This window comes from Taudactylus pleione, unplaced genomic scaffold, assembly GCF_031769625.1.
Source record: "Taudactylus pleione unplaced genomic scaffold, aTauple2 ptg000041l, whole genome shotgun sequence".
In the NCBI taxonomy this organism is placed as follows: Eukaryota; Metazoa; Chordata; class Amphibia; order Anura; family Myobatrachidae; genus Taudactylus; species Taudactylus pleione.
In genome coordinates, this window is record NW_028284443.1 from 68,751,540 (window position 1) to 68,774,808 (window position 23,269).

Genomic DNA, 23,269 nt, shown 5'->3' on the forward strand with positions numbered 1-23,269 from the left:
TAATACTGCTGGTATAATCAATGTGTGGAAGTCCTGTTGGTATAATCAGTTTGTGGTAATACTGCTGATATAATCAATGTGTGGGAGTACTGCTGGTATAATCAGTGTGTGGTAATACTGCTGATATAATCAATGTGTGGGAGTACTGCTGGTATAATCAGTGTGTGGTAATACTGCTGATATAATCAATTTGTGGGAGTCCTGTTTGTATAATCAGTGTGTGCTAGTACTGCTGGTATAATCAATGTGTGGGAGTACTGCTGGTATAATCAGTGTGTGGTAATACTGCTGATATAATCAATGTGTGGGAGTACTGCTGGTATAATCAGTGTGTGGTAATACTGCTGGTATAATCAATGTATGGAAGTCCTGTTGGTATAGTCAGTTTGTGGTAATACTGCTGATATAATCAATGTGTGGGAGTACTGCTGGTATAATCAGTGTGTGGTAATACTGCTGATATAATCAATGTGTGGGAGTACTGCTGGTATAATCAGTGTGTGGTAATACTGCTAATATAATCAATGTGTGGGAGTCCTGTTGGTATAATCAGTGTGTGCTAGTACTGCTGGTATAAACAATGTGTGAAAGTACTGCTGGTACAGTCAGGGATTTGGTAGAATAGGAATTTGATAGAACCAGATAATAAACTTGTGACATTTCATCAACAGTTCTGTAATGCCAGAGTGTTTGGAGGGGGTTATATACATAGGAGACTGCTAGAAGAACATCTTGCATGAGCAGCAGTCCCTAAGGACTGACTCTTTGCAGTAAAAGAATACCTGGACACAAGAGACCAGGCTCTTTAGCTGAAAGGACAGCGACATACCGTATACAGAACATCCAAGGTCGTAGGTTTCTTACACAAAACACACACCTCTAGTAATGAAGCTTATTAGATAATAACAGCTAGAATTAGAATATTGGAAATTACCCCTTAAACAATATGGACTTTTTCTTGAAATGTATCCTCTTTAGGGTGGATCAAGTAAGAAATAGACTGTAATCAACAGCGGTGTTAGAATGAATTGGCCTGGACAATAACAGAAACGTATCGCTATACAGAAATACACAAACATAAAACATAGGATAATAAAGTGTTAAAGACCTTGGCGCTTTCTCCTGTTCATACATTTTATATATCATTTGTTCTCCCAGTGTATTCACAAAACTTAAAGGTAGAAAACAGGAAGAAATAATGAATCACTATAACATTGGTACAAACATTGGTGTATATATAGTAGGGATGTGCAGGCTCGGATAGGTTCGAGTTTGCACGTTGAGTTCGGATTTTTCCCTCCAAAAAAACGGAACTCAGAAAGAGGCTAAACGTCATCTTACATGGACGAACATCATCATTCCTGGACAAAGGTCCAGGAATGATGATGTTCGTCCATGTAAGATGACGTTTAGCCTCTTTCTGAGTTCCGTTTTTTTGGAGGGAAAAATCCGAACTCAACGTGCAAACTCGAACCTATCCGAGCCTGCACATCCCTAATATATAGTAACACCAACTGAACACAAAAGCCCAATAGAAAGGGAGGCCAAATTCCAGGTAGGAGGATTCCCTTGCTGTGTAATACGACCAACGCATTTCATCTGTATTAGAAACGCGTTGGTGGTATTACTCAGCAAGAGAATCCTCCTACCTGGAATACAGCCTCCCTTTCCATTGGAACAGTTATCTGCATGGGATTGTGGACACCTGCAATTGACTTATATATTCAGTTTTGTACCAATCTGCTGGTGCTATCTCTGTGGAAGGTAGATTTTCCCACTTGATTTCAAGCTGTCACAATGTTATTATAAAGTTTATACAGTGATTTGTTTTGTGCATTAAAAATCTTTTAAGCGACAATGCACTAGATTTTCTTCCATATTGCATGGTCTGGTACATCATTAATTGAGATGTGACTTGATTACTCATCCCAATTAAATTGTATATATGTGACCTGGGATATAAGAATATTCCTGAGAGGGAATTTTGGGAAGTCTACCCCCTATTTGTGTGGAGGAAAATTGTGTGCAGTGTCACAATTGGTGTTACAATGGGGCGTATTCATTATGGTAATTATCAGGGCTCGATGGCCCCGATAATTAAGATTCTGACTTGCTGCGAGTGCCAGAACAATTAAACATTGCTCAAACGTGGGGACAGATGATGCGAAGGTCAGATGTCCCTGCAAATCCTTTTATCCTTAGCACTGTCGAGTCAGACTAGCGAGCCTGCATAAACTGGGGTTCATGTAAGCTCACAAAGCCCCAGTGGAAGGAGTGAACAGGGGTGGAGGGATCTGAAATCCGGGATACCTTCCCTTAGGGAAGATGGTCCCGCAGTCTTTTGGATTTTTGCAGCTTGATGAATTTGGATCACCATACTAATGTATGGGGACAGCGGGCCAGATCGGAGCTGAAAGGTAATCAGTGTTATCTCCTGCGTTACCTTTATAATGAATAACCCTGATATGTTCATTTGCACCTGCTTTTGTAAAAATTAAGTGATGATGAATAGATCCATATATATATATAATATATATATATATATATATATATATATATATAGCAATAATTGTACACTAGTACACTGTACACTATTATTTCTTCATTTTTTTCTACCTTTATTTTTGTTTTGTGAATACATTGGGAGAATGAATGCTACAGGAGAAAGCGCCAATGACTTTAATACTTTATTATCCTATGTTAGGGTGGATCATCCAGGGAATGAACACTTAAGGATGTAGAACATACACCATAAATTCAAGTTTGAGACATGTTCCATCATCATTACTATGTCCAGGGGCGCATCTATATAGGGTGCAGGGTGTGTGGGGTACACGAGACCCTGGGTCCAGGGGGGCCCACACCGCACACCCTATATCCATACTTCCTAATACTTACCTATTCTCACATCGGCTAGAGAGGCGCTACACAGAACACCTGGAAAATGGCAGCAGCGGCCACTTTCCCTTGCGTTCTGCGCAGTAGAGAAATAGCCAGGAGAATGGCAGCAGTGGCCACTTTCCCGGCATTCTGCAAATGCGCAGTAGAGAAATAGCCAGGAGAATGGCAGCAGCAGCCACTTTCCCGGCATTCTGCGCATGTGCAGTAGAGAAATAGCCGGGAGAATGGCAGCAGCGGCCACTGTCCCTTGCGTTGTGCGCATGTGCAGTAGAGAAATAGCCGGGAGGATGGCAGCAGCGGCCACTTTCCCGGTGTTCTGCGCATGTGCAGTAGAGAAATAGCTGGGAGGATGGCAGCAGCGGCCACTTTCCCTTGCGTTGTGCGCATGTGCAGCAGAGAAATAGCCGGGAGAATGGCAGCAGCGCCCACTTTCCTGGCGTTCTGCGCATGCGCAGTAGAGAAATAGCCGGGAGAATGGCAGCTGTGGCCACTTTCCTTTGCGTTCTGCACATGAGCAGTAGGGAATTCTCCGGGAGAATGGCTGCAGCGGCCACTTTCCCGGCGTTCTGCGCATGCACAGTAGACTCCGGGTACAGACTAGTGCCCGGAGTCTACTGAAACTGTCAGTATACCGCAGCCGCCAGAGAGAGAGGAGGGGGCCCCGGATGGTGAGTGAACATGGGCCCTCTCCTCTCTAAATATGCCCCAGACTATATCTATTGCCTATGGGCATCTTTCAGGAGCATTCCCTTAAGAGGGATACGAAGAACCCCTCTGTGACTTGCACATGCGCAGCCCAATGGACACTCATGTGCAGTAGGACTCCCGGATCATAAACCTGGAGATATCTGTTATCGGAAGTGCAGTCCTTTGCATTTATAATTTCAATTAGTCATGCATATGGCATTTATAAACGCCGCCATGCATAGGATAAGTGGCGTGATGTATCGCATGCAATATGTGATGCATGATACTGTACATGCCGCCCAAAGCCTTATTATTCACATACAAATTAATTCACAGGTCAATTATTGAATGTGAAAAATATAGAAAATCTACACAGCTTGAGCATTATAGCAGCTGTCGGATAACAAGAGTAGAGATAACTGTGTTATACAATGCATTTTGTTTTCTTACTGCTTATTTTCTGTTGTTGTGGTGGTGGGGGTGGTGGTATTTCTGCTTGTTGGACCCCAAGATTTTCTGGTTTTAAAATAAAACATTGATTTTGATTAGTTTTATGCTTGAAATGATAACCTCACCAAAACATTTATTTCACTTATGATAACAAGGTAATTAATAACATAAATCACTATTCTATTCTGAACATTTAATAAATGGTCTAATGAAAAACATGTCCAATAAATTAGTATAGTGTAATGGTTCACCTTGGAATATTGTATAGCAGTATTTCTCAACTCCAGTACATCCAACAGATTATGTTTTCATATCTATCTGTGCAACGGGTGGGATAATTACTGACCAAGCAAAATAGATTAACTCACCTGTGATTGATTAAAGGAATGCAGAAAACATGACCTGTTGGGGGTACTTGAGGAATGCTGTTGAGAACCACTGTTGTATAGGATACTAAAGAGAAATATGTAGTGAATGCAGTCTTTACTTGTGTAAGAGATTATGGGCCTGATTCAGAGATGTACACAATGCTGATATTTGCACAGTTGAGCGATTGTCAGTAAACTATGCATACATCTAAGTCGCACTGCGCTCGTATCAAGGGACATTACCGTAGTCACTCGCAGTGTGACTGACAGGGAGAGTTTGTGGGAGGCAACGGGGTGTGGTGGCAAAGATGACTTGAGACTGTTTTCAGGGCATGTCACAGCCTGCGTCTGCGGATTCCCGTTTGCAGTGAAAATGGCTCCAGTGTCTCAGCTCTCGCGTCCATTCTAAGTAACCATAGGGTTCCTCAAAACTGTGATAATCTAATTATTTACGACATCTTCGGACGCAGCAGCGGATCACAAAATCATGCAGACGCCTCCTGCTGCTTTTACATATTTTCGCACTACAGCTGCGTACAAAGGAGCCGCTGCTGTGAGAACTGTGTACAACTCTGAAACAGGTCCAATGACTCAGTTACCCCATTCACATCGCAAATGCCAGGTCGCACCCGGAATTTGTACACGCATCCTTCCCGGGTACGATCTGGCTGAGACCCATTTCATATGGGAAATGGGCCTCAGACTGCACACCTTGAACATATATATCTAATTGGAGGTGCTACCTGTGGAGACAATTGATATATGCACAAAAAAAGAAGTACATTTTTACAATGAATAGAGGTTTTTAGCATAATCTTGGCCAAGATTATGGGCCTACCCACCGCATCTGGGTAACCTCTGTCAGGTAGGTCCCTAACATACTAGGATTCAAATCCAGAGCGCAGGACACCCCCAAACTGGCCCAGCTAAGCCGCCCCAGGGCACCGCCATAGTTATAAAAGTTCAGTGTAAAAGAGAAAGTTAAGAGCAGCCAGGCTGCATATAAAGAATGAAAATAAAAGTGAAGTACATTTATAATAAACAAACAGTGAAGGGTTAAAATGTGTTATAAAGGAAAAATGTGTTATAATGCGGTGCCCTGAAACAGATCAACCAAAGCAATCCGGGGGGACCCACGCCCCAAAAATGAACCAAAGCTGCACTAAACAGTCTAAATATTTGCAGGACTTACCTATATTGTGCCTCTGACTGGTGTGCATATTATAATGCCAGACTTCATGCTTTTTTTTTTAGACCCATTTCAGACTGATGGCCCGACCTGGCAATAATGCCAGGTCCATGACGTCACCGCCATCACTGCTGAGCTGGCGCTTGGATATAAGATCATCTCCAAGCACCGGCTTTTCCTATGTAGTGAATGGACCTGGGTCGCCTGACCTGGGTTACCCATTCACATTGCACCGCGAGCCAGGTGGAACTCGTGTTCAACCCTGCTCATTTCCCGAGTTGAAATGCCAGGTCGCTCAACCCGGGTTATTTCAACTGGGGCATTTCACACTGCACAGTAACCTGGGTTGCTGCGCGTTCATGTGCAATAACCCGGGTTATTTGCTGGTAGTGTGAAAGGGCTATAAAAAGAATGTGGATCAGGAAGCCAAGGAAAACAATGATTGTCCAGTACAATGATTCATTGTACGTAATTATGTCAAAATTATAATATGAACAAAAGATGCTCTGAGGCTAAGTTAGCAGGGGGTGAGAAGAGGACCACTGTAATCCTTCTTAAATGACAGCTATTTAGAGCCTTAAATTACATTATAATATTGACACCTTGCTTAGTATAACTAAATGTGTTTGAGGGCCCCAAACCACAAGCCACCAGTTAACAATGCTTTTATTATCAGCTGTAAAGTAGGCAACCATCCATTTACCTAAACCCTAGGGGAAATCAATTACATCCTCATCATATTGCTGCTCCTGAGCGTTATGTAGCACAAGGTTCCTTTCTGTAAGGTAATTTGGGCTGGAGCTGCACACAGTTTTTGCTACTTTACCTGAATGCCATTTTATTATTCTCTTTTGTTAACATAGTGATTGCATAACTGTACAAACTATCCTTAGTCACTCCCATTGTTTCTGCAAATCTCTCCCTACAGCGTTTTATATGCTGAGCAGAGGGTACAATATGTCAATGTTTAGAATCTTGACATGGACAGGAGGTCAACATGTCAAATGTTGACAGTGCCAGAATGTCAATATTGTGAACGTCGACAGTTGTCATGTCAACCATGTGGTTTTGCATTGCTGATGTAAGCATCCCTAAACATAATCACAGCCTAACCCAAAAGTCCTTTAAAAAAATCAGCCCAGTAAGCCATACATTCAGAAATAACACACACTACACTCAAATGACCCATTGTGGTTGTTCCCGTTTAGACCTAGAACCATCCTATTAGCAGAAGAACCTTGAAAGTGGTAGATGGCTTAACATACTGTATATCTGCAAATACTGTAAATGCAACCAAGGAGCCGATGTATCAAGTTGCATTTCGCATAAAAAATGCGATTAAATTCATTATCGCATAATAAAGGCGGTATAGTATCAGTCATATGTATTAAGCAGAAAATGAATGTTTTTTCGTGAAAGATGATAGGGATAATTTTATATTTCTTGTGAATACGATTAACCCCTGGCTTGCAATTAAAAAATATTAGAAATGTGATATTTTCTAATGTATCATTCAAATTCATATTAATCATATTTTCTTGCTCCTGTTTATCGCATGTCTCAGAAGATGTAGAAATAGCGTTTTCATAATAAGATGGTTTAGGAGAGGAGGATCTGAGAGCCCACCCATGTATGAGAAGACCTGCCATGTTTTCCAGCTCCTCCTATTCCTTGGCCTATTGTCACTAGTGTGCAGGAGCCTTCATCGCAGTCCACTTCAATTGAACCTTTAATTATAAGTCATTATATGACATGTGTAAGTAAATGAATCCACAATATGTGATATATTTTAATTGATTAAATAAATTAAGCTTTTCTTTATCGTCCACGGAGCAATGACACCAGGGAATAGTTTGTGGCTTTGATGAATGCACGTGATCGGCTTCTTTCCCGGCACATGTGCGCAGATTCCAGGGTGTTGGGCAACACATTTATGAGAAGTATAAATAAAAAATATCACATCTCAAAACTAGTTTCGCAACCCACAGTGGTTTTCTCATTGCGATGTTGCTCGTAACTCTTTTGTTACATTCCACCGATAAAATGTTTTATGCATTGCAAAACTCTGTGACAACAGGAGGATTGTTTTCCAATAAAATAATGAGAAAATGATACATAGGCCCCAAAGACTCCAGTTATTTTTAATACTTAAGAAGCAGTTCTAAATGGTGTCATTGTTGGCTAGGAACTGAGGGCCTGATTCAGACCCGGTCACAAGCGCTGAGCGCTCGCAACCGGGACGATGGTGGCCCACAGCGCAGGCGCATGACAGAGCTGGCTCCGTCGTGCGCATGCATGAGACCCGGCTTGAGACGGGCAACCGTCGCTCAGAGTCTCGCACCAAAGGGGGCAAGCTGTCGATGTTGAGTGACAGCTCACCCCCTTTGGTGGGCGGGCCGGGGGGGTGGCTGCCCAAACGGATGCGTTCCCATGTGAACGCCTGCCGTCTGGGGGCGGCCCCACTGACATCACGAGTGATGTCAGTGGAGAGATTTCCGGCTCTGTTAGAGCCAAAATCTCTCTGGGGCTTGCGGCCACGAGACCCTACCACAAGGGTCTCGTCGCAAACCCGATGGTCGCGATGGTCCTGACCATCGCTACCATCATCATGGCCGCTCGCAATAGCTGTGGGTGGTCACCCACAGCTATGCGACCGGCCAAGAGGCCGATCCAAAAAACAAAAAAGCCCGGCCCTGATTCAGAGCAAGCGGCTCTGAATCAGGCCCTGAGTGCAGTGGGACTATACTTTTCCAATATGCAATAAATGCTTAAATTGAGCACCTATTTATAAATAGATTGTTATTTTATATATTTATATATCTATATATATATATATATATCTATATATATATATATATATATATATATATATACATAAAGTCCAATAGTCTGACACTCACTTAAACTTGACAGCCGCCTGGGTGCTCCCGTACTGGATAATACAGTAAACACTTGTTCAGCACTTGTATAAGTACACAAACTCACGGTCACTCCAGGGCTTGTATAATAGCAAAAGTTTATGCTGTATGCATATACCGACGTTTTGGGACTACACAGAGTCCCTTTCTCAAGGTTACAGTAGTAAAAAAGTGCTGAGCAAGTGCTGAACAAGTGTTTACTATATATATATATATATATATATATATATATATATACACACATACACACACACACACACACACAGTGCATCCGGAAAGTATTCACAACGCTTCACTTTTTCCAAATTTTGTTATGTTACAGCCTTATTCCAAAATGGAATAAATTCATTTTTGTCCTCAAAATTCTACACACAGTACCCCATAATGACATCGCGTTTTTCTGAGATTTTTGCAAATTTAATAAAAAAAAACACTAAGAAATCACATGTACATAAGTATTCAAAGCCTTTGCCATGAAGCTCAAAATTGAGCTCAGGTGCATCCTGTTTCCACTGACCATCCTTGAGATGTTCCTACAGCTTGATTGGAGTTCACCTGCGGTAAATTCAGTTGATTGTACATGATTTTGAAAGGCATACATCTGTCTATATAAGGTCCCACACTTGACAGTGCATGTCAGACCACAAACCAAGCATGAAGTCCAAGGAATTGTCTGTAGACCTCCGAGACAGGATTGTCTCGAGGCACAAATGTGGGGAAGGGTACAGAAAAATACTAGCTGCTTTGAAGGTCCCAATGAGCACAGTGGCCTCCATCATCCGTAAATGGAAGAAGTTTGGAACCACCAGGACTCTTCCTAGAGTTGGCCAGTCGTCTAAACTGAACGATCAGGGGAGAAGGGCCCTAGTCAGGGAGGTGAACAAGAACCCAATGGTCACTCTGTCAGAGCTACAACATTCCTCTGTGGAGAGAGGAGAACCTTCCAGAAGGACAACCATCTCTGCAGCAATCCACCAATCAGGCCTGTATAGTAGAGTGGCCAGACGGAAGCCACTCCTTGGAAAAAAATCACATGGCAGCCCACCTGGAGTTTGCCAAAATGCACCTGAAGGACTCTCAGACCATGAGAGACAAAGATTGTACTCTTTGGCGTGAATGCCAGGCATTATGTTTGGAGGAAACCAGGCACCGCTCATCACCAAGCCAATACCATCCCTACAGTGAAGCACGTTGGTGGCAGCATCACTCTGTGGGGATGTTTCTCAGCCGCAGGAACTGGGAGACTAATCAGGATAGAGGAAAATATGAATGCAGCAATGTACAGAGACATCCTGGATGAAAACCTGCTCCAGAGCGCTCTTGACCTCAGACTGGGGCGACAGTTCATCTTTCAGCAGGGAAACGACCCTAAGCACACAGCCAAGATATCAAAGGAGTGGCTTCAGGACAACTCTGTGAATGTCCTTGAGTGGCCCAGCCAGAGCCCAGACTTGAATCCAATTGAACATCTCTGGAGAGATCTGAAAATGGCTGTGCACCTACGCTTCACATCCAACCTGATGAAGCTTGAGAGGTGCTGCAAAGAGGACTGGGCGAAACTGCCCAAAGATAGGTGTGCCATATATATATATATATATATATATATATACACAATCCATGGAGTTGGCACTCCCATTCACAAAAGATTCTGACTGAGGTGCCAGTCACAGTTAAGATAGCAGGTCAAGGTAGCGGCACTCAGCAGATTTAAACGTAGAAGCCCACAGCAAGTCCTTAGTACATCAACGTTTCATGTATCCTGATGACGGGTTGTAATAAACCTGAAAGGTTGATGTATTAAGGACTTGCTGTGTGTTTCTTCGTTTAAATCTGCTAAGTGCCACTACCTTGACCATATATATATATATATATATATATTTATATATATTATGCATACATATACGTGGGTGAGTCAACACACTCCGGTTATATTAAAACTTCTGTTGGCCGCACTGTCTTATCAACACTTTCCGTACTAGGTCGCTGACTCCCCAGTCACTGCTGTACAGGTTTGAACATGTTACATCAGTTCATTTGTGCCTGCAGTGCAGGAAAAAATGGCTGCCCCATTTGTGATTTGCACGAAAAAGCAGCCTGCAGTGATTCATTTTCTGTGGTTTGAGGGTGTGTCTGGTGCCAATATTTATCGAAGACTTTGTGCACAGTATGGAGAATGTGTTTTGTCGCGAAGAAGTGTGTATGAATGGATAGAGAAGTTCAAAGATGGTCGCACAAGTGTCAGCCATGAAGAAGGAGCCAGATGCCCGTCCACGTCCACGACTGATGAGAACATTGAGCATGCACATGAACTGATTCTCTTGGATAAACGAGTGACAGATCTTGCCCCATCAGACTATTACCTGTTTGGTCCCCTGGGAAGCCCTAAGAGGACAAAGATTCATGTCTGATGAAGAGGTGAAGACAGCGGTGCATTCATGGCTTGCAGCTCAGCCTAAAACATTTTTCAATGAGGGAATATGAAAGCTTGTTGATAGATGGACAAAGTGTATTGAAGAGCAGGGAGATTATGTAGAAAAATAACGTATTTGTCTTTTCTGAAAGTTGATTCAAATAAATTTTACAGCCAAAGTGTGGATAATTTTTGACCCACCCTCGATGTGCATGTATGTATATATATATATATATATATATATATATATGTATGATATTTTTTTCTATGTGCTATGGCTTGTACTGTCGCCATTTCAACTAGTCACATAATGGCAATCTACAATAATAATGAAGGCTGTACAGAACACTGTGGGCATTCATCTTTCTTTTGTAACTTCAAGAAGAATGCGGAGCAGTGAGCCAAGGAAAACAATGAATGTCCAGCACAAACAATGATTCATAGTATTTTTTTATAAAAATACTCAGAAGATTTCTCGGGAAGCAGACTCATTAATAAAAATACATTGTTGTTATGAACGCTTTCACAGTTCATACCATTTTATACATATAAATGAGGAATATGACTTGTGTTTCTCTATCTATATGTATTGTTGGGGTGCACTTGCATTGTGTATACTAATATAATATTGTGCTTATATTTTGAGTAATGTTTGCCCTTAAATGCTAAAGCACAAGATTGGGCTAGCAACTGTATTAAGTAATTTCTAACAACTTTTTAAAGGTAAACAGGTAATTACTTTTAGCCATCTGACATATAAATATAAAGTAAGAGTATTCTTACACTATTCATTTTAGTGAATTGATGAAGAAATTAGTAAGGTATATTACAATGATAACTTCAGTATGCCATAGTGCTTCCAAGATTTTCCACACTGCTATGTCGGGAGAATACTTATCAACTCTCCCTGAGTGTCAGGGAGACTTCCTAAAATAGTAGCAATCTCCCTGACTCCATGAACAGTCTAGCAATCTCCCTGATTGCACCTTACCCCCATTATGTAGATGTTATATACTTGGAAAAAAAAGAAATCAGAGATCCATACATTCAAATGGGATCATCAGTGCCATTTCCCTACATTGGTTATAAGGCACAATGCTCTGTATGGCTACATGCATTTTCAAATAAGGTCTCTCGTTGCCACTTTTATGGAACCACTTTTGAGTAATACAAAAACATGACCAAGCACTGAAATATCAGTCTGTTTTCATCAACAAATACAGTAAATCTGACTGAGCAACAACTGCAACATAATACACATACATGTCCACTTTAATGCCACTGTTTTTTCACAATCTCCCTGAAATGCTTTTTCAAAAGTAGGCAAATATGGTCTGGAGAACCGTCTGTTATTAGAGGAACCATTGGGGTTGAGTTTCTCCTAATCCATTGTACATTAATGGGAGAAGCTAGGATCGATCTCACTGCAGTCTGAATATTGTCTGCTGTATAGATTGAAGTGGAAGTGGATGGGAGAGTGATGGTAATTGAAAATGTATAACTAAGAAACAGTAGCTATGTAATAGTATGATATGTTAAATGCCTGAGGTAGTATGTATGCCTGTGTGTTTATTTTTAACAGAATTTTTTTATTGAACTGCATATTTTTTGTATTGAAATGTAATTAAGTGAATTGCGCACCTCTTACATTATTATGCGGGCCTGTAGTCTCATGCTACCATATCGGTATGAAACAATCAGTGACTTCTAATATCCAGATTTTTATACTTGCAAAGAGTGGTATAGCCAGGTACATATGCTCTATTGTGTTCACTCTTATACTGAGATAACTTAAATATATCCAAAAGTTTCAAAAGCGTAATCATTGACTTAGTTATGTTATCCAGAATAAGGTGAAGTCTAACTCCGTCATACAGTACTGTATGTTGCAAAGAAGTAGGGCATAGTATGGCATCTGAGTTATTCTTACTGGCTTTGAATAAAATGTGTCCTCTATAAATATGTTATCTCCAACATCTGACTTGATATTAACAACCTTAAGAACACAGGTCTGTACCGTTCCCAGAGAAAAGCACTTACTTGCCAAGCACTGCATACTGTTTTATATATATATATATATATATATATATATATATATATATATATATAAAATATGACTAACTGGAAAGTGTAATGGTTAGTAACCCATCTGAGATTCCTGTTCCGTGAGTGAAATATTAATACTATAAGTGCTGATGAGATTTACTGAGTGGATTGTACTGACATGAGAGGTCACAGATGTCTCAGAGGGCATGCATTTTAGCTGGGTCACTATGTTAAAAGAAACACTAAGTAGCAGATGTTCAGCTGAGTAATACCGAAAATGTCAGAAACTATAGTGGTTCTACATTGAGTGTATGGAAGGGTGAATGGTAAATGTGTGTCATGTGATCCATGTCATGCTTATGTATATTAATGTGCGCGTAAACAATTCCAAATCCCAGCAAACTTAAATGAATTATTAGAAACTAGTAATAATCATTAAATACGGTTTCAGGTTTCAATCTTTCTTGAAGTCAGAAGGGGCAGATGGAGCCATCTTGGCCCAAGGGAGAAGACTGACCTTAAGCATATTGGATTTCATATTATTTCGTTACTGCAATGCTTTCATGATAAAATCACATAGGATCTGTTTCACAGAACAGTGATTGCAAGACAGACTGCAATAGCACTGTGGTTGCTATTATTCTTATATTATGTAGCTAATACATTGGCTAATGATATCCCAATAAAACATGTTTTGATCATTTGTAATATTATTTGATTTAACCATTAACACTCCCAAGAATCAGGAACGATAAGTGAATGACTGAGGGGTTTATGTATCCAGGAGTGAAAAGTGTGGAGAAGTGGACCAGTGGAGAAGTTGCCCATAGCAATCAGCCACTTATTATTTTATAGACTGTACTTGATAAATGCTACTTCAAAGCTGATTGGTTGCTATGGGCAACTTCTCCACTGGTTCACTTCACCACTCTTTTCACTGCTTGACACATAAACCCCTAATACTGATATAAACTGATAATTCCTAATGCTGGTCAGAAAGTCAAATGTGATGGGTTCTCAGCTCCCTGACACATGTAACTATTACATCGTTGGGAAGAGCTAAATGTATTACTTTGAAAGCTTCTTACCTAATTACTCTATGAAGGCAGAGTTTAAATATTACCTTAAATATTAAAGTACCTGGGAACTATTTCAAATATTTGTATTCAAATACAGAAGCAGCTTCGGTGACTACTTGAAACTTGTTAATCATGAAAGTTACAGGCAACAGGGGAGGTAACTGTATTCTAATGCTTGGCAGGAAGTTGGCATGGATTATATTATGTCTACCCAGTGATTATATAGTTAAAATGTTACCATCACATGTGGATGTGGGATTTGCCATTAAATCAGGCCTTATAACAAGATTTGGGCAAAAGAAGTGCCCCATTTAGCCTTATATCCATTGGTTACATATAAGCAGACATGTCCTATTTAAGAGGGGATGGAATTTTTTTATCCAACTTTCCCATTGATATTCTTAACCTTAAACTCCTCACCAGAGTAATTCACTTAGGGGTGTAACTACTTCCATTGCAGGGGATATGGCTACTACATGGTCTGGTGGTGAGGCAATTGCGGAACTCTCTACCAAGGCCCTCGCTCTACTGTGTGAGCAATTGTGAGGTCCACGGTATGCACAGAGAAGGCTTTCCCCTAAATGATGCTTTCTGCCAGGACAATGCAGTGAGCTGCCTCTGCAGCAACTGAGTTATGAACTTGCTCTCTGGAATTCTCTAATCAGGGCTCAGTTAGTGCAGAGGGGTATGGAAGCAATACGATACTATGAGGGAGCAGCAGCAGCAATTAACAATCTCCGTTACCTCACAGGACCTGTGTATGTTTGCAATAAATACCTTTTTGATTCTTCTGTAGGTGTTGTGGTCAATGTGGTCTTGTTACCAGGAACCCAGGATTCTCTGGTAAAGGAAGAATCAACAGATTTTTTTTAAGTACACTGATGCTCAATACTTTCAGCACAGCACAGAATGTTAGTGCAGTATGGTACACTAAAATGTACAAGGATAAAGTAAATGCATCTGTACCTTTTGTTGGAGGTATCTGTATCACTGCATGATAAGAGGAAGAACAAGAATTAGGTGTCATATAAGAACAATCTGCAGCAATCTGACAGTACATAGCTGCTAGATATGAAAAGCCACCAAACCTAAAAAAAAAACAAGTTCTTCCAATACAAAAACACATCCTAAAACTGTTTTCAGGCTTTTGATCAATGATATTAATATAGCTGGGAACATCTCTGCCAGCCATACACTGGCCATACAGAGAGAGCATTATCACCAGAGTTACATTGCATGATATGGACAGGGTTCTACACCTGTTTTATATATATATATATATATATGTGTGTGTATATGTATATATATGTATATACATATAGTTGAAAGAAATGGGCAGTCCAAGGACCACCATCCAAATCAGGGTGTCAGGATACAAAAATGTAAATGCAGAAAACCGGCACTACTAAGTAGATTCAAACACTAGAGTGTTTATTAAACATCCATGCAATGTATAGCATACAGCAACATTTCGGGCAGCTGGATACCCTTTCTCAAGCTTGAGAATGGGCAAACAGCTGCCCGAAACGTCGCTGTACGTTGTATGGATTTTTAATAAACACTCTGGTCTTAGAATCTACTTAGGAGTGCCGTGTTTCTGCGTATATATATATATATATATATATATATATATATAGACAAGCATGGGGCACCAAATAGTGCATGAATTGTATTTATTAAAATAGGTATAAAACACTCCAGGTATAAGCAAGTATTGCCTGTACCTGTTAAAACATCTCTGGGGGCTGGGTACCACATGGTATAATTACTGTAATCCCCATGTCTGGCTCCATCTGTCAGCAGCTGTCTCCTCCGATCACGTAACCACGTGTCTCCGGCGGCCGCCAGAGAACAGCGTGTCGGATACCGGACTTCCACGCCTCAGACACACAGACAACCAGGGTACAGGAACAAGCTACACTGACGTTTATTCCTGTACCCTGGTTGTCCGTGTGTCTGAGGCATGGAAGTCCAGTATCCGATGCACTGCTCTCTGGCGGCCGCTTATACTTGCTTATACCTGGAGTGTTTTATACCTTTTTTTAAAAATAAAATTCATGCACTATTTGGCGCCCCCTGGCTTGTCCATCTACAGTGTCTTCATCACCCATGAATCCCGGGTTTATTAGGAGGGGAGCTGCGATCCGCATAAATTCCTCGGATCTAAGTGCCATATTATTCATAAGAAAACGGGACTATCTAAGAGGGACTTATATACTGGGACTGTCCCTGACTGGTAAAACAACTTCTATCTAGCGCACTGGTATTGCTGTGGATATTATATATATATATATATATATATATATATACATATATACATATATAATATATATACATATATTATATATATATATATATACTCACACAGTATATATATATATATATATATATATATATATATACATGTAAGTCCTGTCCTCACTGTATTGTGTTATTAACCAGAATAATTGCTCTTCTTTATAAATAACATGCATCAATATATTATGTTTAACTGCAAACTGACATATGTTAAGTTGTAGTGGATGTGCAACCTACCAAAAGTGAAGACATTTTGAACTGTTATTTATGAGAATGTAGCATATCCATTCATTAGCAACAAGTACCTCATAACTAGGTCAGGACTCGTGAGTATTAGACAGTGATTTCAATGGTTCCTAGGAAATGAATAGGCTGCAATAGACTGTGTGCCGGTGACAGATCCATTTTAAGAGTCCATTGTTAAACAGTTAGGATGTTAATGACATGTTTGTTAGGGATGTAATTAGTTGGGTTTTTCTAACACATGTTACAAGATGGTGAGAAGTGAACATCACACATAGGTTTCTTGCCAAGTTGTAAGTAACTAAAATTGTATCACATATCTATTCTAATTTATAGATTACTAAACAAATCTGCGCTGGGTGGAAAGGTTGGTGTTCCTAGGATGAGGCACCCAGTGTAAGTTGCTCTGTTAGAGTCATATTACATAAAATGTAATAATACTTCCATTTACTCTTCTGATATTTAAACATAGAAATCACAGGAAATAAATATTTAAATAAGTATAACATAACATAAGAATAAAATATGTATTGGGTCTTCGTATCTCACCAGGGAAATACCCACCCAATGTACATATTACAATCTATTGGCTTTTACTTAGATAGATAGAAGGAACAAACAACAATAATTCAGACACACATGAACACACAAGCTTATATCTAAGCAGTTTAATATATTGATTAAGCTAAGCAAGCAAAGAAAAAGTAAAGCTATATGGAGAGGCAAAATAGCTGCAATACCTGAGTGCCAGCTATGTTGTAGAAATGGAAATTGTTTCTTGTAAATAGAAAGATCAATCAAGTCATAATTGATATGGGCCCTGTAACAAGCAGCTAACTTGTAGGTGTTCTCCATTCAACAATGTATCATATACTGCAGGCTCTCCAATCTCTGCTCATCACTTACCCCCAACAGGGGTAAGAACATGTAGCATAATTCCTTGCTCAGTAACAGAGATTGATATCCTTCATAACACAGATGATTTATTGTTGGGGGGTGGACTAAAATATTTTGTTTTGTTTCCACTGAAAGAGAATAGGAAAAGGGACATATTTACAGCTAAATTTGTGTTTCCTTAGATGCTCACCTGACCCATTTCATCTATGAGATTTTAGTCTGCTCGTATAACTACTGTTTTATTGAATAAGTCTGTGGAAAGTGAATGATTGTTTATGTACAGTATTAATTGAACAGAGATAACTACAGTAAGAATGTCAGTAGTATGTACGATGGCAGACAGAAACCTCCCGGATGTGATAGGTCAGACTGATGGTAATGACGCCACATCCTCCAGAGCTCATGGCCGATTTGTAAAGCCAATGAGCATTGATTATGGAGCTGCTGCCCATGCTTAGATCAATACTCCTGATATAGAAGTAGCAGTGCAAAGCTTTATACCAGCTAATCACAGCTTATAATGTGCAACAAACACTACAGCGCAAATCTGAGTTCTCCGTCATCAGCTATAGGCTACCTTATGGGGATTCTTTCCAGTGTTGCAGATTTATTTTCTCTTTCTGATGTATTTCTCAGTGAAATTCTGTGGGGAAATATGGAACCATAGGCATTTCAACAAATATCACAGATTATTTCGTGAGTAATCTGTGTTATGTTAAGCAAAATCTAGGTTTATAATAGATGGTACACCTTGTGATGCTTGTAAATAAAAGTTAAAAGTAAATAATATAAACATTGCTATAATGGTGACTCTATGAATGTTAGATACAATGTAATGTTTCAACTAGTACAAGTATTTGTATTTTATGTGGAAATCTATTTAAATCCGTTCTGATTATTTTAGGGCAGTGTAATGCACTGTTCAATCAATAACAGAAATTGGAAGCTAAAAGGAAAAGCTTTGGAGGAAAACACTTTGCTTGATATTAATGCAAACTGGGGACCAGGTAATAGTTTAAAAAAAAAAAAGCATAGCAACCAATCAGAATCTGTTATTTGTTGTATTGTTATAGAGTATGACAGCAGACAGCTGGTCACTCTGGAAATAGCATATTTTCCTTTTGTCTATTGTTTATTAATTTACACTATATGCTTTAACTGTTTTTTTTAGACTAATGATATGCAAAGTACCAGGTCCCTAATACGTGCCTTGCTTCCTCGTAGTACAATGTTGAACTATTGAGCATTACATATTTCTCAATAGTAATAATAAACCATTTGTGAGAGATAATAGGTTGATGATGATAATTTTAGTATAGCTTCTCTACTGCAAAATAATCATTACAGTAATGAAAACTAATTAATGAAAAGTTTCTCCCTCTCCAATTACAGTGAGTCACAAAAGACAAAATAACATGATAGTATTTTGAATATTACAATATTAATAGTACTATTAATAATGTTAAACATGATGTTAGTTAGGTTATGTTCCAGGACAAAAGACAGGAAAAACTTTTTAGAGTACAAAGAACATGCAAATTCATTCTGTAAGCATTAGGTGGATGTAAAGCTTTAAATAAAATGCATAAAGAGACTGTTGAATTGAATTTGGTTAATGAGCATACATGGCTTCACATTGAGATAGTACAATGAGAACTGACATTCTTTACTTTGTATCCAACCACTAAGATAGAGGATTTCTATCAAATGTAAAAAAAAATCTGCTGCTGAGAGTATATTGTTATATAGTGTGAACTGATTTTATATAAACTCTTGTTTTTTTTTTTTTCATTTATAATTCACCGTTGGCATAACTATAGGTATAAATATGTGTAGAATTATGTATAAATTGCTTTAAGTTGTTTCATTATTCATTAGGACTAATGATTTATTATGATGACTATAATTACACCTTGCTTACATCACATAAGTCACAGAACTAGTCAATAACTTCTAATATCCCTGTTATTTTCAGCAGGGGTACAGTTATGCCATAACATCAGTAGTGTATAGTATACTGTATTATTACTGTTTATCAGATGTTATATGCTTATAATAAATTCATGGCAATAGGCATGGGCCATGGCATTAATATAAATGATATTTGTATAATTAGCACATTTTAAAGTGAGAACATGCAGATCATACATTAAAGATGCATCACTTACCTTTCCCCAATGTGAAATATCAGTTGAAATATTCCTGATGGCCCCAGCAGCACCCAAATCCAATTATACAGGTTTTAGTAAGAAACCTGAAGTCGTGTCACTGCAACTTCTTGTAAGCTGCATCCTTGGGCCCAGTTATTGCTAGGGCCACACAGGGACCAGATTTTAGGTACTCACAGCAGTCCCACATAGTGCACAAAAGGTAAGAGGAGGTGGCGGGAAGGATTTCTGCAAAGGTCTCAGTGTCTATGGGGGAGATGTAGCAAACCTTCTAAAGATGATAAATTACCCATAGCAACCAATCATCTTTCTGCTAACATTGATCAAGTGCGTTGCTTTTGGAAAACTGAGGCTGTTGCTGCCCCCTTCCTGTCCACAAACGGCAGCACACTTTCAATCACTGACAGTCTGCTGCCGCTCTGCGTCCGATCACGTAGGACCCATTCTGCACATGCGCAGAACGGGTCCTGTGTACACGCAGATTCCCAATAATCTGGAAACTGTGTTCAGCATTGTGCAAACATGCAATGCTGAATAAGGCCCAGTGTCATTCTGATTGTGTGCGATAAGGAACACACAATCATACATACACAGTCAAGTCACATTATTATGACCACCAGCTAATAGCCAGAGTAACCGCCGTGTGCAGCATGGACAGTAGCTAGATGGGCTGGGAGTGACTCAATAAGGTGCTGGTAGGATGGCACAGGTATCTGGAGCCATGCTGACTGCAGTGCGTCCCACAGCTGTTGGAGCCTTTTAAAAAGTGAATCCTTTTCCGCCGAAGCACCTTTGTTAGCTTAGCTGCAGTGACCATCCGTTTGCTTTGGAGCCCCATACGCAGCAGCGTTCACTGAACTGTCATTTTAGACACACGTCTGGTGGCCCTCAGGTTCATTTTGATGGTGAGCTGCTCCACTGTGGCGTGTCGGTCGGCCCTCATGCACATTTGTAGCCGATGTTCCCCTCTCACATCAATGGCATGTGGTGCTTCGCAGTTTCCACGTCGGTTATTCGCAATAGTGCCATTTGTCCAGTCACGATACACTTTCACCACAGCAGCACCCGAACAGTTCACAAACTGCGCTGTTTCAGAAATACTGCCACCCTTGGCCCAAAAGACAATAATCATCCCTTTTAGCAACTCAGATAAATCGCCCTTTTACCCATGACAGCAATGAGTGATATGTGTGTAGGCCCTCTACACACATATCTCACACCTTATATAACCCCCAAGCCAGCACACGGCACGTGATGTACTTCATGGGCTACACGCTGCCAATGTCAAATGTAGGAGATGGTCATAATAATGTAACTCAACTGTGTGTATATATATATATATATATATATATATATAGATAGATAGCAAAGTCGAGATATTCAAGTTATTTGCACTCACCTGTATTTTCAAAAAGACAACTTAACGCAAGCTCCTTTACATCATGTGTGCCGCTATCTCGACTTTGTTATCTTATCTGTGACTGGCACCTCAGTCCTGAGTTTAAGTGAATGGGGGTGCCGGCTCCACGGATATGATATGATAGTAGTTATATGATATGATATCAATCTTCCATATAACTACTTCATAGGCCATATTATGTTTTGAACTCTCTCCCTTGCACGAAAAAAACATTCTACCCATTGCTTACACTGCAAGCAAAACTCATCTACTGTATTAATGTAATGATGTAGAATCCTGCAGTGACTGGGAGGTGGTGGTGGGGGGCTGGGTGGCATAAAGTGGGAGCCAGGAAGAGTGGATCGGAACAGAAAAGTCTCTGCTAAATCCTCAGCTGAATGTAAGCCTCAACCTTCTACATCTCAGATGCCATATATTAAGTCTGTATTCTGCACACCGGATTTGGAGAGTTCATCTACATCCCAATCATAATAAAACCTACATATGAGGAGTAAGCTGAATTCTGGATGTGTCATAGCATTGATTGAAACTCTTGATATGAATATTATTGTTTCCAATTTCCATGTTATTGATGTTTCCCATTTTCCATGCTGCTGCTATTATACTTTCCAGTCACATTTTCCACAATAACTCAGTTCTCGTCACTAGCTACTAACCCACTTTTTCTTCATTAAGGCTCATTTACAAACCAGAAGAAAATACTTACAAAGGCTCAACATATTGGTGTAGGTTTACTAAAGCTTCTACAAATGAAAAGTGGCAGTGTTGCCCATAGCAATCCAATCAGATTATGTCTATCATTTCTCAATTGCATCCTAGAAAATGAAGACAGACTCTAATTGGTTGCTATTGGCTAGTATGGTCTAAGGCCATACAATGGATGATACTTGTGGTCATCTTAAAACTACAAGGCTACACAGTATGCTATCATAGCCCTAGAGATACATCAATGGGCCCAGCCAAAGCTAGACTTCAAGTATAAAACATATGATACCTTTCTAAAGCATCATCAGACTTGAATCTGTTATGTATGGGCTTGCTGTCTTCTTTATCATTGTTCCTGCAATACAATTTAAATGTAGTTTATGGTAAGGTTTCAGTGAATAAAATACAAATGTATACTTTGCATTGATGCTGTTACAATTGTTGGCCATGAGCAACATTTTATGAGACAAGGTTTAAGCTTCTATAATTTAAACACTGCACTGTCTGTTAATGTATCCAGTGCACGGGACAACTGAGTTCCAGCAGCTGTGTGCTTCCTCTGTTATTCAGCTATATTGTTTCCTCTGTTATTCAGAACTATAATTATAGTCCATTCAAAATGGAATTATCTGCACAGGAGCTAAAGTGGTGCTTGAAAGTTTGTGAATCTTTCAGAATTTTCTATATTTCTGCTGAAATTTGGCCTAAAACTACGTCAGATTTTCACACAAGACAGGTTGTCCTCTCACACCTGATTGTTATCCCATAGATTGAAAATACCTGACTCTAATTTCTCCTTCAAAATATCTGCTAAGCCTAAGGTTCACATACTTTTGCCACTCACAGATATATGATATTGGATCATTTTCCTCAATAAAAAAATGAGCACATCTAATTTTTTTGTCTCATTTGTTTGATTTGGTTCTCTTTATCTACTTTTAGGACTTGTGCGAAAATCTGAGGTAGTTTTAGGCCAAATTTCAGCATAAATATAGAAAATTCTGAAGGGTTCACAAACTTTCAAGCACCACTGTATTTATTGATAATTGGGAGGAACACTCAGCGCTGATCATTTTTCTATATTATCTGTAACAAACAGCAAGCATAGAAGTAAACACTTCATGCAGAGTACAGGATAGAAATAGCAGGGTTACCCTATTTGTACATTACTATAGGACAGGGATTCCCAACCACGGTCCTCAAGGCACACTAACAGTCCAGGTTTTAGGGATAGCCATACTTGAGCACCGATGACTTAATTAGTACCTCAGTTATATTGATTTAACCATCTGTGTACAATCATGGATATCACTAAAACCAGGACTGTTAGTGTGCCTTGAGGACCGAGGTTGGGAATCACTGCTATAGGATGAGTACATCTGCATGAGGTTTTTCTAATTTTCATTTAAACAGACATGATAGACTGAAAGGGTCAATTCTGTAAATATAAATCTCTTCCTAAATGTTCTCATTGATTAGCTACCTTCTTA

At 39.7% G+C, this 23,269-nt stretch overlaps 1 protein-coding gene across 5 annotated transcripts in view; it reads right to left on the reverse strand.

Moving 5' to 3' along the window:
• Positions 1–23,269, reverse strand: part of SCEL (sciellin) — a 108,681-nt gene that overhangs the window by 60,477 nt on the left and 24,935 nt on the right. For 4 of the 5 annotated variants that reach the window (XM_088459131.1, XM_088459105.1, XM_088459114.1 and 1 more), the window contains exons 5-9: positions 22,069–22,134; positions 18,064–18,129; positions 15,015–15,038; positions 14,826–14,888; positions 4,039–4,104 (exon numbers count right to left, since the gene is read on the reverse strand). In XM_088459131.1, the coding sequence (XP_088315257.1) occupies positions 4,039–4,104; positions 14,826–14,888; positions 15,015–15,038; positions 18,064–18,129; positions 22,069–22,134 (285 nt within the window). The remainder of the gene's footprint in view (positions 1–4,038; positions 4,105–14,825; positions 14,889–15,014; positions 15,039–18,063; positions 18,130–22,068; positions 22,135–23,269) is intronic. The other variant, XM_088459123.1, reaches the window with a different exon arrangement.